At 49.7% G+C, this 18,168-nt stretch overlaps 1 protein-coding gene across 4 annotated transcripts in view; it reads right to left on the bottom strand.

Annotated features, from left to right (window-relative positions):
• Nucleotides 1–18,168, bottom strand: part of tfeb (transcription factor EB) — a 190,374-nt gene that overhangs the window by 24,301 nt on the left and 147,905 nt on the right. For all 4 annotated transcript variants that reach the window (XM_072480214.1, XM_072480213.1, XM_072480211.1 and 1 more), the window contains one exon: nt 12,323–12,428. In XM_072480214.1, the coding sequence (XP_072336315.1) occupies nt 12,323–12,428 (106 nt within the window). The remainder of the gene's footprint in view (nt 1–12,322; nt 12,429–18,168) is intronic.

Raw genomic sequence — 18,168 nt, 5'->3', positions numbered from 1 at the left:
ATGAGGGAATACTTTTTAAAAATCTCCCAAAGCTTTCAGGCACCAGAGAACAATGGGAGTGTGCGAAACAAAGTAGGTATCAAACATGACATGGAGGGAGCAGGAGGCACACTCTCAAGATCATTGCACAGGAATCTCTGTAGGTAATAGCTGAGCGTAAAGGACATTATGGGCAGTGACGTAGTGATACTGTAAGTGGACGAGTAATCCAGAGACCCAGAGTACTCGGAGGTTCAAATCCCGCCACAGCAGATGGTGAAATTTAAATTCAATAAAAATCCGGAATTAAAAGTCGAGTGATGATCATGAAACCATGTCGATTGCCGTAAAAACCTATCTGGCTCATTGATGTCCTTTAGGGAAGGAAATCTGCCATCCTTATCCGGTCTGACCTATATGCGACTCCAGACCCACAGCAATGTGGTTGACTTTTAACTGCCCCTTAAGGACAATTAGGGATGGGCAATAACTGCTGGCCCCGCCTGCGATGCCCACATCCCATGAACGAATAAAAAAAAACATGCATGTTCTCACACACAGGAATGTGTTAACAGCCAGATAATCTGTTTTTGTGATGTTAATTGAGAATTTAAATCTTGACCAGGCCACTGGGGTGAACTCCACAGAGGTGGGGCCTGATCCCATGCCTTTCTGACTGAGAGGCCAGAGCATGTATTAAGAGCATGAGAACAGGAGTGAGCAGCAAATGGTAAAAGTGAGTAAAGAGAGGTGCTATTAATTGCATCGAAGCCATATGGTGCAGTACAAAAGTAGAACACAGATCTCAGAGTAGGTTTACCCACAGGATGCAGCATTACAGATCTCTGCCGCCTAACCTCACACCTAGGGGCGCGATTCTCCGCTCCCGCGTCGGTTGGGAGAATCACCTGGCGCGCCATTTTTCCCCCCGACGCCGGTCCGATGCCCTCCCGCGATTCACCCAATCGGCGAGAACGGCCCCATCGAGTTCTGCGCGGCGCAGGCCGGAGAATTGCCCGGGACACCCAAAATGGCGATTCTCCGCTACACCCGCTATTCTCCAGCCCGGATGGGCCGAGCGGCCTGCCCAAAACAACGGCTTCCCGCCGGCGCCATCCACACCTGGTCGCTGCCGGCGGGAACAGCGCAGGAACGCTGGGGGGGTGGCGGCCTGTGGGAGGGCGAGGGGGGTTCTTTCGCCGGGGTAGGACTCAAAAGGGGTCTGGCCCGCAATCGGTGCCCACCGATCGGCGGGCCATCCTCTCTGAAGGAGGGCCTCCTTTCCTCCGCGCCCCGCAAGATCCATCCGACATCTTCTTGCGGGGCGGCCTCGGGGAGGATGGCAACCACGCATGCGCGGGTGATGCCAGTTACGCCTTTTACGCGGCGCCAATGCCCGGCGCGCGCTGACGACGCTGCTTTCGCGACACGACCCCGAGTTTCTCGCGGCCCCGATCCTAGCCCATTTTCGGGCCCTGAATCGGTCGAGATCGGGGCCGTTTCGCGCCGTCGTGAACCTCGCCGGCGTTCACGATGGTGTTGGCACTTAGCCGCGGGAGCGGAGAATCGCACCACTAGTGTCCCAGCTGACTCTCTCTATACTCTTTTGTAAAACAAATAATAACTAAGTAACTAATTCAAATCCTCTTAAAGGGGCATTGTAAAAAAAAAAGACAACACCTTCAAAGGAAACTTATCAAATTATATTAAAATATGCCTCCCGGGGCTGATGATTGACTCCAGTGCCAGCAGTCCCATCGGTTATGGAAGGCCTCAAAAATAAATGTATTAACACTGGATTTCCTGACACCGATTTCAAACGCCGAGCAACAGCAGCTGTGACCTGAGCCAAACATCCAGAGAAGCCACATGAACAACCTCGCCAAAGCACCTCAGTTAGTGACTCTGCTTTCTGCTAGGTCAGCTGCCTCATCACCAGCCCCAAATGTGCTTACCTGGTGTTCTCTTCCTCTGGGAAAAGGACTGGTCTGGTCTGCACCCATACTGCTGTGTGGGGGACCTGGGCGACAGTAAGACTGAAGAGAAATCAATCTTTCTGCTTATTGCTGAAGCAATCACAAGTGCTAGGGAACAGGTGGCCAATCCACAGGGTGGCGTTGTTGCTCAATTTTCAACTGGCAGAAAGGTTAGACAGCTATATGGTTGTCTATGGTGCCAAGAAGGGCCCCTGAAGGAATTCAGTGCATCAGGGGAACAGAGTTAACATTAACTTTAGTAAAGGGGAAGGAAGATTTGGGGTGAACATGGCCTACCTGAGGCATGAATAGTATCTCCCAAAGAATACACCTTAATTATGTTTAGACATCAAGGGGCGGCACGGTGGTGCAGTGGTTAGCACTGCTGCCTCATGGTGGTGAGGACCCGGGTTCGATCCCCGACCCGGGTCACTGTCCGTGTGGAGTTTGCACATTCTCCCCGTGCCCACGTGGGTCTCACCCCCACAACCCGAAGATGTGCAGGGTAGGTGGATTGGCCACGCTAGATTGCCCCTTAACTGCGAAAAAAAGAATTGGTTACTTTAGATTTGTTTTTTTAAAAAGAGATCAGAGGCTGGAACAGTCCACGTAGAACAGGGAATTGTTACGAAAACAAAGGTAATTTTAAGGGATTTATATTTGTATTGGTAAACATTAGAAATAAGGGGCGGGATACTCCGACCCCCCCGCCGGGTCGGAGAATCGCCGGGGATCGGCGTGAATCCCGCCCCCGCCGTGCTCCTATTTCTCCGGCCCCCCAAAAATCAGCGCGGCGAGTCGCGCCGCCCGCCTTGGAGAAGAGCGGGGTCCGGCGCAGCTCAATGGGCACCGGGTCTGCCCGAATTCTCCGGCCCGCGATGAGCCAAAGTCCCGGCCGTCTTTTGCCAGTCCCGCCGGCGTAAATTGGAGTAGGTTCCTTACCGGTGGGACCTGGTGGCGTGGGCAGGCTCCGGGTTCTTGGGAGGGTGCAGGGGGGGGATCTGGCCCCGGGAGGTGCCCCCACAGTGGCCTGGCCTGCGATCGGGGCCCACCAATCCGCGGGCGGGCCTGTGCCATGGGGGCACTCTACCCTTCCGCACCGGAGGCTGTACCGGCCCGCCATTCCCGGTGCGGAAACGAAGACCTCTGCGCATGCGCGGGGATGACGCCAGCACACGCTGGTGCTCCCGCGCATGCACCAACTCGCGCCAGCCGGCGGAGTTCCTCCGGTGCCGGTTGGCGTTGCGCCAAGCCCCTTTCCCGCTGGCCGGCGGGGCACAAACCACTCCGCGGCTGGCCTAGCCCCTGAAGATGCGGAGAATTCCGCATCTTTGGGCCGGCCCGACGCTGGAGTGGTTCACGCAACTCCATCCCGAACGGGACCCCGCCGGGTAGGGGAGAATCCCGCCCAAGGTATATTTTTAAGTGTGCCTGGAAGGGTAAAACCTGCTGTCAATTTCATGCTGGAGAAAGGTGTTTGTATGTGTGGGGGTTGGTGTCAATTCCAACTGAGATTCTATTGTGCTTAGAGAGGGCTACGGCGGGAGGTGGAGTGAAAGAGTTGTTTAAATGTGTCAATTGGAAAACCTGGTGTGAATTTTGGAATGCAAACCATTAAGACAAAGCATAATTATGAGAGAAGATTTTAAAGTGTGTTTTTGGGAGTGGAGTTTGGAAACTTTCATGTCACAGTCATCTGGGGAATTCGGAGGAGACATCCACAAACATTCACTTGGTGTTCAGAGTGGAGAGAGTTTTGCCCACAGTCATCTTGTGTGCTTAAAAGGGACTTTGTATAATGAGACCATTGTAGACAAGGATGTATTTTGTAATCGGTGTTACACCTGAAACCTGTGGGTACTTGTTAAGCCGGGGGTGGGGGGAGGGGAGTGCTGCCCAAATAGCAACTTACAAAAGGGAATTGGATAAACAATTGAAGGGGAAAACTTTGCACAGCTATGGGGAAAGAGCCGGAGAGTGGGACTAATTACTGGGTCTTTCAAAGAGCTCGCACAGGCACAATGAGCTGCATGGCCTTTTTGTAGACATTAAAGCGATGTGGGCTTCACCGGCGAGGCCAGCATTCATTACCCATCCCTAATTACCCTTAAGAAGGTGTTGGTGAGCTGTCTTCTTGAACCGCTACAGCCCATATGGTGTAGGTACACCCAAATGCTGTTAGGGACAGGATTTTAACCCAGCGACAGAGAAGGAAGGCGATATAGTTCCAAATCAGGATGGTGAGTGGCTTGGAGGGGAACCTCCAGGTGATGGGGCTCCCAGGTATCTGCTGCTCTTGTCCTTCTACATGGTAGAGGTTGTGGGTTTGGAAAGTGCTGTCCATGGAGCCATGGTGAGTTCCTCAATGCATTTTGTAGATGGTGCACACTGCTGCCATTGTGCATCGGTGGTGGAGGGAGCGCATGTTTAAGGTGGCGGATGGGGTGTAAATCAAGTTGGCTGTTTTGTTCTGGATGGTGTCAAACTTCTTGAATGTTGTTGGAGTTGCATTCATCCAGATGAGGGGGGAGTATTCCATCACACTTCTCCTTTCTGCCTTGTAGATTGTGGGCAGGTTTTGTAGAGTCAGGAGACGAGTTAATAGCCACAGGATTACTAACCTCTGAACTGCTCTTGTAGCCATAGTATTTATATGGCTAGTCCAGTTCAGTTTCTGGTCAATGGTAACCCATAGCATGTTGATGGGAATTCAGCGCTGGTAATGCCATTGAATGTCAAGGGGCGGTGGTTAGATTATCTCCTGTTGGAGATGGTCATTGCCTGGCATTTGTGCAGCGCAAATGTAACTTGCCGTTTGCCAGTCCTAGCCTGGAAATTGTCCAGGCCTTGCTGCATTTGGACATGGACTGCTTCAGTAACCAAGGAGTTGAAAATGGTGCTGAACATCATGCAGTCATCAGCAAACATCCCCACTCCTGACCTTATTGATAATTGATAATTGCTGAAGATGGTTGGGCCGAGGAAACCATCCTGAGGAACTCCTGCACTGACATCCAGGAGCTGAGATGGATGAACTCCAACAACCACAACCATCTTTTTTGTGCTAGGTATGGCTCCAACCATTAGTGAGTTCCCTCCCTGATTTCCATGGACTTCAGTTTTGCGAGGGCTCTTTGATGCCATACTCAATCAATTTGCAGCCTTGATGTCAAGGGCAGTAACTCTCACCTCTGGAGTAAAGCTTTTTTTGTCCATGTTTGGAGCAAGCTTATAATGTGGTCAGGAGCTGAGTGACCCTTGTGGAACCCAAGCTGAGCATCCATAAGCAGGTTATTGCTAAGTCAGTGCCGCTTGATAGCACTGTTGATGACCACTTCCATCACTTTGCTGATGATTGAGAGTAGACTGATTGGGCGGTAATTGGCCGGGTTAGATTTGTCCTGATTTTTGTGTACAGGACTTACCTGGGCAATTTTCCACATTGCCAGGTAGATGCCTGTGTTGTAGCAATACTGGAAAAGCTTGGCTAGAGGTGTGACTAGTTATGGAGCACAAATCTTCACGTACTATTGTTTCATATTATCAGGGCCCATAGCCTTTGCAATATCCGGTGCCTTCAGCTGTTTCTTGATATCACATGGAGTGAATCAAATTGGCTGAAGATTGACAACTGTGATTCTGGGAACCTCGAGAGCAGGCCTAGATGGAGCATCCACTCACACTTCTGGCTTGTGTGAGTTGCAAATACTTCAGCCTTATGTTTTGCACGAATATGCTGGGTTGCCCCCAAATTGTGGCTGGGAATATTTGTGGAGCCTTCTCCTCCAGTGAGTTGCTTAATTGTCCACCACCATTCACGGCTGGATGTGGTAGGACGGCAGAGCATAGATTTGATCCATTGTGCGTGGGATTTCTTAGCTCTGACGATCACTTGCTGCTGATGCTGTTTGGAACACGAGAAGTCCTGTGTTGTAACTTCATCAGGTTGGCACCTCATTGTTCGGTAGATCTTGCTGCTGCTCCTGGCATTCCCAATTGCAATGAGGCTGTTTAGCACAGGGCTAAATCGCTGGCTTTTAAAGCAGACCAAGGCAGGCCAGCAGCACGGTTCGACTCCCGTTACAGCCTCCCCGAACAGGCGCCGGAATGTGGCGACTAGGGGCTTTTCACAGTAACTTCATTTGAAGCCTACTCGTGACAATAAGCGATTTTCATTTTTCATTTTCATTTCACTTGATCCCCTGGACATGTACACAGAAGACAGGATAGCGACCCTGGAGGAGTTCATGGAAAAGTTCCAACTACCCAAAGGGAATGAAATGAGGTACTTACAGGACCGAACCTCCTCCACAGGGAAACAATGGCATACCCCCAGAAACTGAGACACTCACTGGTTGAGAAACTGTTGGACATGGGTGACCTAGGGAATGGTAACTGTGGGGACCTCTACGGATGACTGTTGGAGGAGGTACGATCCACCATGGATGAGACGATAGAAGGGGGAGGCACTCTGGATTGAAACATTACACAGGGACAACTCCACCTATACATGTGCAGGGCTGAGCCTGATGCAGTTAATGGTGGTACACAGAGCACACCTGACCAGAAACTGAATGAACAGGTTCTTCCCAGAGGTGGAGGACAAATGTGAAAGGAGGTCTGGCCAACCACACCGACATGTTCTGGAAGTGCCCCAGACTGGTGGGGTTCTGGACAACCTTTTTTGTCCGAGGTTGGGGGAGGGGGATGGAGCCAAGTCCAAAGATGGCAGTCTTTCAGGTATCAAATCAGTCAGAACTCTTTATGGGGAGGGGGGCCTCTGCCCTTGCCTTTACCTCCCTAATCACTCGCCAAAGAATCCTGTTCAGCTGACAATCCGTGGCACCACCCAAAGCCATAGACTGGCAGGCCGCCCTGTCGGAATTCTTCCAATTGGAGAAGATACAATTTGCCGCCTGTAGGTCAGAGGAGGGCTTCCAGAAGAGGTGGGAGCCGTTCGCCAACTTGTTCCAAGGCCTGTCCGTAGCTAACAACGAGGAGAGCAGAAGGGGGAGGGGGGAAGGGGGAGAAAGGCACAGTAGACATGCTGAGCATTAAGGAAGGGGGGAAAGAGAGGGGTGGAGGGGGACAAAGGCCCCAGGGAAAAAGAATAGACATGGGCCCGACCGCAGGGGATGGGGCCCAGAGCAAGCGGAGAGCCGGGGGAGCAGGAACACGCGGGGGCAACTCACGCTAGGGCCAGTGTCAGGAAGGGTAGCCGAGGCAAAACAACCGTATGGGGCCCACAGCCACGGAAGGAGGGAGAAGTAAGTAGTTGTACATATGTACAGTGATCTGTGTTGGTTTAGACGTTTTCTCATTGTACTTTAATCTATATTTGTCGTGTAACGTCAGTCTTTCCTTAGTTGCCTTTCCAAACACTACGTGTGGCTATGAAACCTGTAAACTGAGCGTACAAACTGAAATATGCAACATAAAAGTTGTGAACACCAATAAAAATGTTTTTTTTAATTAATTGATCTTCTGGCTTGGTGGTAATGGTCGAGTGGGGGATATGCCGGCACATGAGGTTACAGATTGTGGTCGAGTACAATTCTGCTGCTGCTGATGGCCCACAGTTGCTAGATCTGTTATGAAACCATCCAATTTAGCACGGTGGTAGTGCCACACAACACGATGGAGGGTATCCTCAATGTGAAGATGGGACGTTGTCTCCACAAGGAATGTGTAGCGGTCAGTCCTACCAATACTTCCACAGGCAGATGCATCTGCGGCAGGCAGGTTGGGGAGGATGACGTCAAGTATGTTTTTCCTTCTTGTTGATTCCCTCGCCAGCTGCCGCAGACCCAGTCTAGCCGCTGTCCATTCAGGACTCAGCCAGCCTCATGGGGCCTGGAGTCGAGGTTGAAGCCCCCCCAGAGAAACTCCATCTCGACTGTGTACCACAGGCCTGCCACTGCTCGGTATGTCCCGCTGATGGGGCAGGACATGCCCAGGGATGGTGATGGTGGTATCTGGGACATTGTCTGTAAGGTACGATTTCATGAGTACGATTACGTCAGGCTGTTGATCGACTGGTCTGTGAGATAGTTCTCTCAATTCATAGGATTTACAGTGCAGAAGGAGGCCATTTGTACCATCGAGTCTGCACCGGCCCTTGGAAAGAGCACCCTACCCAAGCCCACACCTCCACCCTATCCCCACACCTCCTCCCTATCCCCGTAACCCCAACTAACCTTTATGGACACGAAGGGCAATTTAGCATAGCCAATCCAGCTAACCTGCACATCTTTGGACTGTGGGAGGATACCGGAGCCCCCGGAGGAAACCCACGCAGACTCGGGGAGAACGTGCAAACTCCGCACAGACATTGGCCCAAGCCGGGAATCGAACCTGGGACCCTGGAGCTGTGAAGCAACAGTGCTAACCACTGTGCTGCCATGCAGCCAATTGTGGCACATGCTCCTAGATATTAGTAAGGAGGACTTTTGAAAGGTCGAGAGGGATGGACAGGCCACTGTTGATGCCGGACGCCATGTCTAGTTTAATTCTGTGCTGTAACATGCTAGCATTTTATGATCAGGGAGATGTGGAAATTCCGGTCTCACCACTCCATGATGTCCGTTTCCCGTCACACTGGAGCGGCTCCGTTCATTGCAGCCTATCTCAGAAATTGAAACCATCAGCAAAGGTCACGGAAATTGGTGTTGATGTTGTTTGGAGATTAGCAGAGTTTGAACTGATTCACTCAATGTTTTTGAGGTTTCAAATCCAGTAGAACACGATTGGAAAATGAGGAAGTGAGGCGAGAGAGAGAGAAGGGAAGTCACGAAGAACATTTTCAACCAAAGGGCAACGCAGCATTTGATGAGGTCACTAGGGAAGTGATCGGCGAAATGGGCTGAAGCAGCAATTGAGGAATTTCTGTCAACGGATGAGATTGGGGGACGTGGCGAAAAGGTGGAAGGGTGGAATTGAGGATGTGAAAATAAAGTTAGGGGTAAAAAGCTCAGGCTTTGGGAATGAAACAATGATGGGAACAGATCATGCACGTGTGGCAAGGTCAGAATTTATTGTTCATTTCTAATTGCCCTTGAATGGCCAGCCACCTTCATAAAAAAACCTGAATGATTTGTTAGGCCATTTCAGAAGGTAGTTTAAACTCAGCCGCATTGCTGTGGGTCTGGAGTCAAGTGTAGGCCAGACCAAGTAAGGACGGCAGATTTCCTTCCCAAAAGGACATTACTGAACCAGAGGGGTTTTTACAATAAACCATTTGTTTCATGATCATCATTACTGACACTCAGGGAGCATGGCGGCACAGTGGTTAGCACAGCTGCCTCACGGCGCTGAGGACCCAGGTTCGACCCTGGCTCTGGATCACTGTCTGTGTGGAGTTTGCACATTCTCCCAGTGTTTGCATGGGTTTCACTTCCAGAACCCAAAAGATGTGCAGGGTAGGTGGATTGGCTACGCTAAATTGTCCCTTAAATGAAAACAATGAATTGGGTACCCCAAATTTATTTTTAAAAGTCATTATTGACAGCAGCTTTTTATTCTACATTTACTTAATTCCCAGGAGTGAGGCAGCAGGAGGGGGCCATGTTGCTTACTCACACATATTTGATGTTTGGATTATTTCTTTGGTCGATTGAGATGGTCAGGGTATAGGTTGTTAGTACCAGGTATGGCTCAGATTCACAGACACACAGCATCCCACCAAATACTCCGAGGGCAAGTACAGCACAGGGTTAGACACAGAGTAAAGCTCCTTCTACAATGTCCCCATCAAACATTCCCAGGACAGGTATAGCACGGGGTTAGATACAGAGTAAAGCTCCATCTACAATATCCCCAAACATTCCCAGGACAGGTACAGCACGGGGTTAGATACAGAGTAAAGCTCCATCTACAATATTCCCAAACATTCCCAGGGCAGGTACAGCACATGGTTAAATACAGAGTGAAGCTCCTTCAACACTGTCCCCATCAAACACTCCCAGGACAGCTACAGCACGGGGTTAGATACAGAGTGAAGCTCCTTCGACACTGTCCCCATCAAACACTCCCAGGACAGCTACAGCACGGGGTTAGATACAGAGTAAAGCTCCCTCTACACTGTCCCCATCAAACACTCCCAGGACAGGTACAGCACGGGGTTAGATACAGAGTAAAGCTCCCTCTTCACTGTCCCCATCAAACACTCCCTGGACAGGTACAGCACGGGGTTAGATACAGAGTAAAGCTCCCTCTACACTGTCCCCATCAAACACTCCCAGGACAGGTACAGCACGGGGTTAGATACAGAGTAAAGCTCCCTCTACACTGTCCCCATCAAACACTCCCAGGACAGGTACAGCACGGGGTTAGATACAGAGTAAAGCTCCCTCTACACTGTCCCCATCAAACACTCCCAGGACAGGTACAGCACGGGGTTAGATACAGAGTAAAGCTCCCCGACACTGTCCCCATCAAACACTCCCAGGACAGGCGGGGTGGGGGTCTGCCTCTGGGGGGAATGGAGAGCGCGGGAGGCGCGGGCACGTGGCTGGCCTAGAAAAGGGGATGGCTAATCGGCAGGGGGGGTAGGGGCGGGAAGCCCCCTGATCCGGCTGATAACTTGGAATGTGAGAGGCCTGAACGGGCCGGTCAAGAGGGCCCGTGTTTTCACGCACCTGAAGGGACTGAAGGCAGGTGTGGTTATGCTCCAGGAGACGCATTTGAGGGTGGCAGACCATGTTAGGCTGAGAAAGGGGTGGGTAGGGCAGGTTTTCCACTCAGGGTTGGACGCATAGAATCGAGGGGTGGCGATTTTGGTGGGGAAGCGGGTGTCGTTTGAGGCACTGAACATCGTGGCAGACGATGGAGGTAGGTATGTGATGGTGAGTGGTAAGCTGCAGGGGTGCGGGTGGTATTAGTGAATGTATATGCCCCGAATTGGGACGATGCCGGATTTATGTGGCGCATGTTGGGCTGGATTCCGGACGTGGAGGCAGGGAGCTTGATAATGGGGGGAGACTTTCACACGGTACTGGATCCAGCAATGGACCGCTCCAGGTCCAGGACGGGTAAGAGGCCGGCAGCAGCCAAGGTGCTGAGGGGGTTTATGGACCAGGTGGGAGGAGTGGACCCATGGAGGTTTGTCAGGCCGGGGGCCAGGGAATTTTCTTTTTTTTCCCACGTCCATAAAGCCTACTCCCGGATAGACTTCTTCGTTATGAGCAGGCCACTAATCCCGAGGGTGGAGGACACGGAGTATTCGGCCATAGCCATCTCAGACCATGCCCCGCATTGGGTGGAGCTGGAGCTAGGGGAGGAGAGGGACCAGCGCCCGCTGTGGCACCTGGATGTGGGCTTGCTGGCAGATGAGGTGGTGAGCGGTCGGATCCGGGGGTGCATTGAAAGCTATCTAGAGGCTAACGATAATGGGGAGGTGCAGGTGGGGGTGGTCTGGGAGGCGCTGACGGCGGTGATTAGGGGAGAGCTAATCTCCACTAGGACCCACAAGGAGGGGAAGGAGAGGAGAGGGAGAGATTGGTGGGGGAGATTTTAAGGGTGGATAGGAGGTATGCAGAGGTCCACGAGGAGGGACTACTCAGTGAGGGGTTTGTATATTGGGGGAATTGTAAGATGTTTATTTATGTGTTCTTTGTTTTTCTTTTTTCTGGAAGGGTATGTTGAAAATATGTAAAAATTTGAATGAAAGTATTTTTTTTTAAAACACTCCCAGGACAGGTACAGCACAGGGTTAGATACAGAGTAAAGCTCCTTCTACACTGCCCGATCAAACATTCCCAGGACAGGTACAACACGGGGTTAGATACAGAGTAAAGCTCCCTCGACACTGTCCCACGCCAGGTACTGCACGGGGTTAGATACAGAGTAATGCTCCCTCCACACTGCCCCCATCAAACACTCCCAGGACAGGTACAGCACGGGGTTAGATACAGAGTAAAGCCCCCTCGAAACTGTCCCCATCAAACGTTCCCAGGACAGGTACAACACGGGGTTAGATACAGAGTAAAGCTCCCTCGACACTGTCCCCATCAAACGTTCCCAGGCCAGGTACTGCACGGGGTTAGATACAGAGTAAAGCTCCCTCTACACTGCCCCCATCAAACACTCCCAGGACAGGTACAGCACGGGGTTAGATACAGAATAAAGCTCTCTCGACATTGTCCCCATCAAACGTTCCCAGGACAGGTACTGCACGGGGTTAGATAAAGAATAAAGCTCCCTCGACACTGTCCCCATCAAACGCTCCCAAGATAGGTACAGCACGGGGTTAGATACAGAGTAAAGCTCTCTCGACACTGTCCCCATCAAACGTTCCCAGGACAGGTACAGCACGGGGTTAGATACAGAATAAAGCACTCTCGACACTGTTTTACTACAGTACAGTTTACCTGACATTTCCCTTTTAATGGCAATATTGGCGGGACATGAAGTGCTGGTGGGTGCTGCAATCCCGTGATTTGAATAAACCTCCAAATGACTCGTGGAATGAGGCAACTGTAGGAAGAGGAATGGGACAAAATGTTAATGATCACTCTGGAATGTTGAAATTTAATTAATACTATGGACCTGATCCATGGTTAGAGAACAATATTATTACTGTAGCTTAATACCAACCTCATTGACCAAGTTCACACTCATCTTACCCAATGTCTTCGTATGTGGCTCCGTGTAAAATTTTGTCTGGGGCCAGCCCATGAGAAGCGGCTTGAGATGTTTTATTACATTGAGGCACTATATAAACAACATTTGCTGTTGTGGCAACTCTCAGGGTTAAACGCTTCTGCCTCCACCTAACCCTTGCCCCTACTGATCCTTTTGATAGATGAGTGACAAAAAATGTTCATAAGTGGTGACTTCAAATTACAATTTTTGCAACATCAGTAAGGTAAAGACAGCCTCAAAGGAAGAGGGGAGCCAACATTGCAGACTTGCCTCCGGACCCATTTATTCAAGTTGCTTTCTGCTTGTTGTAGTTTGGGGCCCCTATTCGGGCGCATGTTGGCGACACTCTCAGGAAACAATCGGCATTGGTTGCCTAGAATCTGACAAAAGCATTTGCGTAATTGCGGCATAAATCAGATCAAGGAAATCCTAGCCCATCAATCAGCTGGGACTCAGTGAGTTGCACTCTCACCTTGGGGTCAGACGGTTGTGGTTTCAAGTCCCACTCCAGACCCTTGAGCATATAATACAGACAGTGCAGCTCTAAGAGAGTGCTGCACTGTTGAAGGTACCAAATTAAATGATATGATAAGTTGAAGCAACCCCTGTATTCTCAGTTGAGCTAGCAAGTCTCCATTGCTTTATTTGAAGAACAGGGAATTCTCTCCGGTGTCACAGCCACTATTAATCATTCAACCAACCTCAATAACACAGATTACCTGGTCTTTATCACATTGCTGGTTCGGTAAATTTGCGTGCTCCCAAACCAAGCAAGCCCCAAGAGACCATGGTCACCGTGACACACCGTTAATTATATTTGAACAGACATTTCCATGGGTCCTTCTTCCATCACGGTGATATTTTCCTCCCTTCCCTCAGCTTCCTCTCTCTCCATCAGGATAATAAAATGAAAAAAATATTAATTTACAGGATGTGGGCGTTGCTGGTTTGGCCCGCATTTATTGCCCATCGCTAGGTGCCCTTCAGAAGGTGGTAGTGAGTTGCCTTCTTGAACCGCTGCAGTCCTTGAGGAATGGGTCCAAATGCTGTTCGGGAGGGAGTTCTCGGATTGATCCCCAGCGATAGTGAAGGAACAGCGATATGTTTCAAAGTCAGCATGGTGAGTGACTTGGAGGGGATCCTTCAGGTGGTGGGGTTCCCAGGTATCTGTGCTCTTGTCTTTTGAGATGGTAGTGGTCGTGGGTTTGGAAGGTGCTGTTTAAGGAACCTTGGTGAATTACTGCAGTGCATCTAGTAGATGGTACACACGGCTGTCTCTGTTCATCGATGGTGGAGGGTTTGAATGTTTGTGGAAGGAGGAGCAATTAAGCAGGCTGCTTTGTCCTGGATGGTGTCAAGCTTCTTGAATGTTGTGGGAGTTGCATTCATCCAGGTAAGTGGAGAGTATTCCATCACACTTCTCCTTTCTGCCTTGTAGATGGTGGACAGGCTTTGGGAGGTCAGGAGGTGAGTTACCCACTATAGGATTCCTAGCCTTTGGCCTGCCCTGGTAGCCACAGTATTGATATGGCTAGTCCAGTTCAGTTTCTGATCAATGATAACTCCAGGATGTTGATTGTGGGGGATTCAGCGATGGTAGTGCCATTGAATGTCAAGGAGCGGTGGTTAGCTCCTCTCTTGTAGGAGATGGTCATTGCCTGGCACTTGTGTGGCGCAAATGCAACTTGCCACTTGTCAGCCCAAGCCTGGATATTGTCCAGGTCTTGCTGCATTTGGACGAGAATGTTCCATTATCTAAGGAGTCGCGAATGGTGCTGAACATTGTGCAGTCATCTGCAAACATCCCACTTCTGACCTTATGATGGAATGGAGGTCATTGATGAAGCAGCTGAAGATAGTTGGACCGACGACACTACCCTGAGGAACTCCTGTAGTGATGCCCTGGAGCTGACTTGCTGTCAAGGACAGTCACTCTCACTTCACCTCTTGCATTCAGCTCTTTGTCCATGTTTGAACCAAGGCTGCAATGAGGGCAGGAGTTTAGTGACCCTGGCGAAACCCAAACTGAGCATCCGTGAGCACACTGGACAAAAATGACAGAAACCAGTTATATTATCTCCTATTATCAGGGATGACTGATTTGGTTTGGGATTCCTCTTTCTAGAAAAGAGAAAGCTGAGATCTGGCACGATGGAGGTTTTTAAAACAATGCAGGGCTAAAGTGAGCGAGACCAACACACCAAGCCGCAAATACAAGCTAGCCACGAATACATCCACTGAAAATTCAGCCAGAGAATGGGGAGAATATGGAAGTCACTACAATCGGGAGTGGCCAAGGTGAATTGTATATATATATATGCTTACGGAGACATTGGATAAACACAAGGGAGGACAAGATGGAAGAATATGCTGAAAGGATTAGATGAAGAGGGGGCTGGGTGGAGTCTTGGGTGCAGAAAGCATATACATCAGCTTAGGCCAGTAAATTAATGGCCTCTTTCTGTGCTCGAAATATTATGGAAGCTTGAGGTTTCACCCTTTCTTCATCTACCTCATCTCTGCCATTTACCTTTTCTTCACCATTTTGATAGGTTCCTGCATTTCCTGTTCCTGCAGGTTCTCACTCTCCGAATCTGCCCGTGAGCGGAATCTGACTAAAACACAACTGGCTGCATCACAAAGTGACAGTCATCCATCAGGTGGATACAACAGGTGCAGAATACGGATGACCCCTTTCCTTTCTTTGGACCTTATCCGTGTGTCCCTCTCCTCTGATTCCTTGCATAGGAGAGTGGAGTGCTAGCATGGAGTTCGGAGCTCCTGAGGTAGCATCAGGATTCAAAAGTGATGCGTGGGAAGTGGAAGGAGCTTATTGGGCGAGTACGGGCAGATAAGTATTTACTACTTTTATCGCTTATGATTTGCAAGGTCTCTATTTTGTGGTCTCTAGTTAAAACGGCTATATTCTGTACAAAAGAAGACCAGAGAAGAAAGGCCCAACAGTAATTTATATAAGTTAATTTTAAGTATCTTCCAAAGGGTTTAATTTAAAGGGGTAAGTCATGGCACGAGAGCTCAATGGCATGGTGTGCTCCTCGTGCTCTATGTGGGAAACCAGGAACATTTCTGTTCCTGGGGCCAGCATTTGTGCAGGAATTGGTGCTGAAGCTACTGGAAAGCCTGAGTCTCAGAGCTGGAGAGGAGGCTAGGACCCTCTTGAGCATCCACGATGTGGAGAGTATCGTGGATTGCATGTATAGAGCGATGGTCGCACCACAGAGAACAAAGAACAAAGAACAAAGAAATGTACAGCACAGGAACAGGCCCTTCGGCCCTCCAAGCCCGTGCCGACCATGATGCCCGACTAAACTACAATCTTCTACACTTCCTGGGTCCGTATCCCTCTATTCCCATCCTATTCATGTATTTGTCAAGATGCTCCTTAAATGTCACTATTGTCCCTGCTTCCACCACCTCCTCCGGTAGCGAGTTCCAGGCACCCACTACCCTCTGCGTAAAAAACTTGCCTCGTACATCTACTCTAAACCTTGCCCCTCTAACCTTAAACCTATGCCCCCTAGTAATTGACCCCTCTACCCTGGGGAAAAGCCTCTGACTATCTACTCTGTCTATGCCCCTCATAATTTTGTATACCTCTATCAGGTCTCCCCTCAACCTCCTTCGTTCCAGTGAGAACAAACCGAGTTTATTCAACCGCTCCTCATAGCTAATGCCCTCCATACCAGGCAACATTCTGGTAAATCTCTTCTGCACCCTCTCTAAAGCCTCCACATCCTTCTGGTAGTGTGGCGACCAGAATTGAACACTATACTCCAAGTGTGGCCTAACTAAAGTTCTATACAGCTGCAACATGACTTGCCAATTCTTATACTCAATGCCCCGGCCAATGAAGGCAAGCATGCTGTATGCCTTCTTGACTACCTTCTCCACCTGTTTGGCCCCTTTCAATGACCTGTGGACCTGTACTCCTAGATCTCTTTGACTTTCAATACTCTTGAGGGTTCTACCATTCACTGTATATTCCCTACCTGCATTAGACCTTCCAAAATGCATTACCTCACATTTGTCCGGATTAAACTCCATCTGCCATCTCTCCGCCCAAGTCTCCAAACAATCTAAATCCTGCTGTATCCTCCGACAGTCCTCATCGCTATCCGCAATTCCACCAACCTTTGTGTCGTCTGCAAACTTACTAATCAGACCAGTTACATTTTCCTCCAAATCGTTTATATATACTACAAAGAGCAAAGGTCCCAGCACTGATCCCTGTGGAACAACACTGGTCAAAGCCCTCCAATGAGAAAAGCATCCTTCCATTGCTACTCTCTGCCTTCTATGGCCTAGCCAGTTCTGTATCCACCTTGCCAGCTCACCCCTGATCCCGTGTGACTTCACCTTTTGTACTAGTCTACCATGAGGGACCTTGTCAAAGGCCTTACTGAAGTCCATATAGACAACATCCACTGCCCTACCTGCATCAATCATCTTAGTGACCTCCTCGAAAAACTCTATCAAGTTAGTGAGACACGACCTCCCCTTCACAAAACCGTGCTGCCTCTCACTAATACGTCCATTTGCTTCCAAATGGGAGTAGATCCTGTCTCGAAGAATTCTCTCCAGTAATTTCCCTACCACTGAAGTAAGGCTCACCGGCCTGTAGTTCCCGGGATTATCCTTGCTACCCTTCTTAAACAGAGGAACAACATTGGCTATTCTCCAGTCCTCCGGGACATCCCCTGAAGACAGCGAGGATCCAAAGATTTCTGTCAAGGCCTCAGCAATTTCCTCTCCACCCTCCTTCAGTATTCTGGGGTAGATCCCATCAGGCCCTGGGGACTTATCTACCTTAATATTTTTTAAGACACCCAACAACTCGTCTTTTTGGATCTCAATGTGACCCAGGCTATCTACACACCCTTCTCCAGACTCAACATCTACCAATTTCTTCTCTTTGGTGAATACTGATGCAAAGTATTCATTTAGTACCTCGCACATTTCCTCTGGCTCCACACATAGATTCCCTTGCCTATCCTTCAGTGGGCCAACCCTTTCCCTGGCTACCCTCTTGCTTTTTATGTACGTGTAAAAAGCCTTGGGATTTTCCTTAACCCTATTTGCCAGTGACTTTTCGTGACCCCTTCTAGCCCTCCTGGCTCCTTGCTTAAGTTCCTTCCTACTTTCCTTATATTCCACGCAGGCTTCGTCTGTTCCCAGCCTTTTAGCCCTGACAAACGCCTCCTTTTTCTTTTTGACGAGGCCTACAATATCTCTCGTCATCCAAGGTTCCCGAAAATTGCCGTATTTATCCTTCTTCCTCACAGGAACATGCCGGTGCTGAATTTCTTTCAACTGCCACTTGAAAGCCTCCCACATGTCAGATGTTGATTTGCCCTCAAACATCCGCCCCCAATCTATGTTCTTCAGTTCCCGCCTAATATTGTTATAATTAGCCTTCCCCCAATTTAGCACATTCATCCTAGGACCACTCTTATCCTTGTCCACCAGTACTTTAAAACTTACTGAATTGTGGTCACTGTTACCGAAATGCTCCCCTACTGAAACATCTACCACCTGGCCGGGCTCATTCCCC

This window comes from Scyliorhinus torazame, chromosome 17 (genome assembly GCF_047496885.1).
Source record: "Scyliorhinus torazame isolate Kashiwa2021f chromosome 17, sScyTor2.1, whole genome shotgun sequence".
Classification (NCBI taxonomy): domain Eukaryota; kingdom Metazoa; phylum Chordata; class Chondrichthyes; order Carcharhiniformes; family Scyliorhinidae; genus Scyliorhinus; species Scyliorhinus torazame.
Note: the sequence above shows the minus strand (reverse complement) of the source record. Positions and strands in the feature narration are given on the sequence as shown.